The sequence below is a fragment of the Gastrolobium bilobum genome, unplaced genomic scaffold (assembly GCF_033153095.1).
Source record: "Gastrolobium bilobum isolate Gb01-03AN ecotype WA unplaced genomic scaffold, APGP_CSIRO_Gbil_v1 utg2673, whole genome shotgun sequence".
In the NCBI taxonomy this organism is placed as follows: Eukaryota; Viridiplantae; Streptophyta; class Magnoliopsida; order Fabales; family Fabaceae; genus Gastrolobium; species Gastrolobium bilobum.
Window position 1 is genome coordinate 453,097 of NW_026898407.1, and position 6,298 is coordinate 459,394.

The 6,298-nt window shown below is 34.1% G+C and overlaps 1 protein-coding gene across 1 annotated transcript; it reads right to left on the bottom strand.

The window, feature by feature from the left end:
• Positions 1 to 1,533: 1,533 nt before the first annotated feature.
• LOC133315835 (transcription factor MYB1R1-like) lies at positions 1,534 to 3,708 on the bottom strand. The gene is made up of 3 exons (XM_061517514.1): positions 3,310 to 3,708; positions 2,857 to 3,065; positions 1,534 to 2,253 (listed from the first exon to the last, which is right to left on the bottom strand). The coding sequence occupies exons 1-3, from the start codon at positions 3,551 to 3,553 to the stop codon at positions 1,837 to 1,839; spliced, it is 870 nt and encodes a 289-aa protein (XP_061373498.1). The 5' UTR covers positions 3,554 to 3,708; the 3' UTR covers positions 1,534 to 1,836.
• Positions 3,709 to 6,298: the final 2,590 nt, after the last annotated feature.

A 6,298-nucleotide genomic window follows, 5' to 3' on the forward strand; every position in this document is an offset into this window, starting at 1 on the left:
CACCAAGGAGAAGGGGAGCAAGAAGTCAACTATTATAGAGAAGGACTAAGGCAGTCTATACCTTGCAGCCACTGCGATGCACACAACAGCTGTTGTGCATGGAGAAAGTAAGGGGGATCCCCAAGTGTATATTCCCGGAGCCTAAGGAGGCAAAAAAGGGATGGAGAGGTTCTCAACATAAGCCATTTTGGTGTCTTACGTTAAGGATGCCTAACAGCAGTGCAGATGACAGCGGCGCTGACGCATCAGAGGTGGCAAGGCTGAGGTGGTTAAGACCTTTTGATAATGGGTCGTCCTAGCCGGGCTAGGCAATTGAGCCTTCCAAGACAACTATTATTATAATAGTTCATCTCAGTATTTTAAGAAGCAGCAAAATTTTTAAAGGGAAGGTATATTTGAAAAAAAAACTAAAGAGAATGCAGTTCATGAACCAACAGTTGAATTTAGAGGACTGCAGTTTATATAAATAAAGGGGAAAAATATCTAATGTTACTTTAGACAATTTTGTCTAATGTTCACCGAAACGACGTCGTTTTAAGATTGAAAAATTAAAAAATTAAAATGATAAAGACTATTATAACCCTAAAATAAATTAAAATTACAAATATACCATGATTTTCGTCCCAAAACAACGTCGTTTCGACGAACATTAAATAAAGTTGTCTAAAGTAACTTTAGAAAAAACGAACCTATAAATAAATTAATAATACAATAAAACATATTAAAGATACAAGTTCTTATATGCAGCTTTAACATAACCTCAGATCCGTCAATTTCTAGCCCCGTTAACACTTGATAGTTTGATTGAGTTCATGTACTGGGTAGACTGCTATGAGTAGACAAACATTTCTAAGCTAACGCCGCTACGGGTTTCTTCCTTCTAATTCTAAAAGATAGCAATAGCGGAAAGAGAAACAAAAATTCACAATGGATCTGACATCTAGACACAAAACTTGTTTTCAGGCATTCTCAACTCTCATCACTTTGTTAAAGTAAAATAAAATAAAAAAAATCTCAACTAGTTATCACAAAACCACCAATTCATCTTAATTGAAAGTTTTCAATTATTTAGTGCGATTATCATGTGGGACACTTCTTTTATCCTATAACTGAATTGACAACCCCGGCCCCACTGTGTGCAACTCTGAGCATTGACACACAATAGGTCATGAAAACCCACTACCAGAATAAATAAGCACAGGAATTGAGGAACCTTTGAGCGTATGGTGCAGCAAGCATTTCGTGTTTCCTGACCATTTTTCAGCAACACCACGCAGTCACGCCCCACAAGAATAATGGAAACTAAGGTTGTCTTGCACAAACAGGGATAATGCAAGCTCACAAACCCGACACAGTTCTGATACTACTACAACTATCATAAACCATTAATGGCAGGAGCAAATTAGGTCATATATTGACCAAGAAAAACGTGTCCGTCTGCTAACAAGATGACACACACTGGCAACCATTAAACTCTTGTCGATAATTCCTCCCGAAAGAAGAGTTAGAAGTCCTTTATAGGTACATTCCACATCCAGAATAATCAGTAATTATCAGAAAGTACTTCGTTATTTTCAGTTATATCTACTATAAATGTAAAAGGCCCAACAAACAATAAACTCAGGTCGTACCAAGCAAACAAGAAGAACATGCCAGGACTTTTCCTGGGTCTGTACAACGAACGAAAGGATAAAATCTGGTCACTTATTACCTTGCCTTCTCTAACCCTTTAACATCTTATTCTTGCTCCCACCAAAAGTGGCAGTAAATTAGATGCAAACATTTTTATGAATACAAGTTGCTCTAGATATGGACCACAATCACATGTTATCTTTCTCAAGCAACGCTTATGATGCTATCTCCATTATTGAAACACGGCATTGCATGTAAAGCTGAATGTCTTGATGATGTTTGTCTTTGACTAGATGACAAGGACAGCCCGAGGGACAGTGTTGGTGGGTCAACAGCTGAACTCAAACTAGCAGTGATATCAGACACTGTAGAAGCTTTATGATCTGGAACAACAGGAATTGTACATACTAGCTTGGTTGGCTCATTCTGTTCCACATTTCCTTGTCCCAAAGAGAGATTTTCCATTGGATTCCCAACTTGGACTGAAGTGACTCCAGAAACAACACCCATTGGATACATGGGCATCAATGGAAATCCATTCACGTGGCTGCTTTCAGGGGTTGCAGGGTACATGGGATGCAAACGAGAGACATAATCTTCCTCCATCGGGATTGCAGAGACCTGACACAGAAAATTGAAGAAGATCATTAAAAACTACTCAAGTTACTATGATAACCTTGCGGGGATACTACCCAAAGTGAATTGTTAAGCATTTATTGATTATTGATTTCACAATAAATGTTTAAAAATCCATCACACATAAATAGCAGCCAACAAAATAGTTCAATAAGTCATCGTGGGTACCAAAACCCAAGAAACAAAACAATGACTTCTAGAGTAATTAATGCCCACGTTTCTCCAATCCTTCCAAAGTTCAAGAAAAACTGAAATCAAGTGATTCTATTCCGTTGAATTTCTCTTCAACAACCAAAGGAATTTTATTAAGAAACACAAAATACATAACCAAATAGCAAAAGTTCAATATTCTCTCCTTTTTTTCCCTTTGCTTTTACTTTGTTTTCCTAACACGGCACAAGGGATCACAGTATTCAGCTTGACTATTAATTTGAAGACTAAGAAATTTAATTCACGAAACTCAAGCTCAATTTTCATGACCATTAACACTGATTGATTAATAATCCGTTGACTTAGAATACCTAAAACAACCCAAATTCCAGGCACAAAAGTAATAACAATTTTTAGCATAAGACAACATTGGATTACCGAATCGGTGGTGATGTCAAAGAGGCTGGATCTACGACGACGGCGATTGAGGTTGCTACGGCGGAGAAAGTACTTCTGAGCATGACTAGCAACCTGCGTTGGCGTCCGCGTCTTCACGTAGTTCCTTGATATCCCTCTCCAATCACCTTTCCCCACTCTCTGCAATCCAAGCAAGAATAGCTTGTGCTCTTCCTCCGTCCATGGAATCCCTGGTCAACACAAAATTAAACAATCACCCACCAAACACACCGTAATCACAAACCCAATAACCAACACTCTTAAGTCTTATCAATGCAACAAATCAATAACCACATTCATATTCTAAAAGAAGCTCACAAATATTACACTAAAAAATAAATCAATTATGTATAAAAACCAAAAAGCAAAAAAATAAAATAAAATAAATTATAATAATAAAGCGTTGCAGAGAAATCTAGAAAGTGTTCATCGGACCTCGCTTGCGCTCGCGGTCACGATGCTTGCCGGAGCCGTGAGGAACGGCGTCGTCGGCGGAGGCGTAGCCGGCGGCGAGAGTGTCTTCTTTGTTGTTTGAGGCGTCGTGAGGGTGCTCGTACTGCGAGAGGTTGTTCATGCTCACGCTCTTCCTCATCGAATCGACCACGACCCTCACTCCGAAGAGCATGATCTCGCCGGCGCCGGAGACGGCGGGGTCAGCGGCGGCGCAGGTTAGAGGCATGTCTAGGAAGAATCTAAATATTTGTGAGTAGGAGAGAGATGAAAAGTGAAAATGGAGTGTTTATGAAGTGAGTGCGTGAGGTGATTAATATACGAGAGAGAGAGAGAGAGAGAGAGACATGAAGGGAGAAACACACATGAACTAGTCGAGGGGGCAACATGGGAAGACATGAGCGTGACTTGGCACACATGTTTAAAATAAGCATAAGGTGAAGCAACTTGTGATGTGTTAGTACTTGATACACATAATTAAAATTCTAACTATTGACATTTTGATTATAATAAATACTTATAACTTCGTCTGCAGATGAGTTAACCTTTGATTGTGATTTTTCTTTTTCTTTTTTGAGTAAACACCCTTTTTAGTAATATCTACGAAGTCTTTTTCAGTCTCTGGCAATAAAAAAGGATCAAATTGGTCCCTGAAAGTATAAGAAAAGGGTCACTCTACATATTTGGGAGTTGACATAAGGACTAACATGGCCCCTTTTTTTGTAATTTCAGGGACCAATTTGATCTTTTTTTATTGTCAGGAACTAAAAAGGACTTCGTAGATATTGACAGAAACTAAAAAGAGTGTTTACTGTTCTACTCTTCTTTTTTACATGAAAGGGATAAATTAGTTCAAGTCATGCAAGCTGGTTTAAATAATATCTACGAGCACCGTAAGTGTTACTTGTATTAAATATATATTAAATATTGGGAAAATATTTTCTAGTAAGAGAGTTTTTCTTCTATAAGTGATCTTTTGATTTTTGTGCATTATTTTTTTTTTGCTTTTTTATTTTTTGATAGATGTGAGCCCCACATAATATATGTCTATAGCATGAGAAAAAAATTCTACCACATGAAATTTTTTTTTTCTACCACATGAGAAAATCGAAACCCTTAAATATAAGTCCCATTTTTTCTGCTAATGTCTGTCTCATAGATAAAAAATGAGACTCGTTAATTTTTTTTAAAAAAAAATTACTAGAATCCTATGTTGTATTCTGATAATATATATATATATATATATATATATATATATATATATATATATGAGAAAAATATTTCTTCAACTATTTAAGATAAGCTTTTTTCAAGCTATCCCTTTTAACTATGTACTATTTTTTTCCACGTCAATAGACAAGTTCTGAAAAGTGATTGAGGAGAAAGAAAAAAAAGTAATTTTAACGTTATAATTATATACTACCGATAGTATATAGTTAAAAGGGATAACTTGATATAAGCTTATCTCAAGGGGCTGAAAAAATTTTAACGACAACATAGGATTCTAGTAATTAAAAAATTAAAAAAAAAATTAATGAGTCTCATTCTTTATCTATGAGACAGACATTAACAGAAAAGTGGCAGAAGAAATGTTAATTTATATATATATATATATATATATATATATATATATATATTAAATCATATGTATTATTATCGGAGATAATTATGTTCGAGTAAGAAACATTCATCTCATAATAGAGTTAGCTCTATCAAAGATTTTTATTTTTATTTACATAAGGAGAGCTGTAGCCCAAAAGGAAAACTAAACAAGGTTAAACATAATGCTATCTATGTACAAAAAAAACTCTTTTTGTACACACAGAGAATTTTTTATATTCATAAAAATTTGTTTAAGCGGAAATAAATATATACCACTTAAAATAACTTCTTTCGTAAAAAATATATTTTGAATACAGTAATTGATAGGATACGCATTTAATAGTATACACTGCACTTTGAGATTTTTTTTTTACTTTTTAATCTTAGAGCTCCTAACAATTTTTTTAAAATAAAAAGGATGAGTTTGTGTAAGCTGTTTAATACGTGGCAATGTGTGCGGAATTTTTGTGCGGATGTTTTACTTTTTGGTTATGATAATAAATTATTGGGTTCACTTTTTCTGCAGTTATTGCAGATAAGTTATCTGCAGTAAGTCAATACGACGTCGTTTTGGGACATATATCATGGTGTTTTTGTAATTTTAATTTATTTCAGGGTTATAATAGTCTTTATATTTATAATTTTTTAAGATTTCAATACCAAAACGACGTCGTTTTGGGAATAAATACAGATAACGTATCTGCATTAACTGCAGAAACATTTTTCCCTAAATTATTTAATTTTTTAAGGGAAATATTTCTACTTTTACTACAAAAAAAAAATTTCTCAACCGCATTCACATGAAAATAAGTGAAACTTATTTCAAAAAGAAGAGAAAAAAATAATAAGATCCACTCACTTTTATGTGAGTGTGACAGAGAAAAAAAATTTGCAATAAAAACAACAGAAATGTTAAACCCATTTTTTTATGGAACAAGTTATATTTACAAATTTTTTTGTTTACAAATTACACTGAGTACGACTGATCATACTTTAATCATGCAGTGTACGACCGGTCGTACTTAGTGTAATTTAAAAAAAAAAAATTGTAAACGATCCTATCCCATTTTTTATATAAGTAATGCGCTGTGATTGATGTTTTTGTTATACGTGTGTTTTGCTGTATCTGAACTCTGAAGAGTTAATTTCATTAATTTATTTTAATAAATAAACATTAGCTTTAAGGGAAATACTAATTTTTACAAAATTACTTTCATAAAATTTTCACGAAATTGACATGGTGGGCCGGTAAGAGAAAATGAATGTGTAAAGTTGTTTTCTAAATTACTTCTTTATTTTTTATCGCCTAAATATCTGTATATATTTCTTTTTCAGTCAACCACATATAACTTTTTTCGTCATAGAGAGTAAT

Bases quoted from the DNA above. Each gene is read 5' to 3' on its own strand.
- LOC133315835 (XM_061517514.1), bottom strand. From the start codon at position 3,553: ATGCCTCTAACCTGCGCCGCCGCTGACCCCGCCGTCTCCGGCGCCGGC. The intron at 3,066-3,309 runs GTCCGATGAACA...TGTGTTGACCAG, and splicing joins TGACCGCGAGCGCAAGCGAG to GGATTCCATGGACGGAGGAA. The intron at 2,254-2,856 runs GTAATCCAATGT...TTTCTGTGTCAG, and splicing joins TTGACATCACCACCGATTCG to GTCTCTGCAATCCCGATGGA.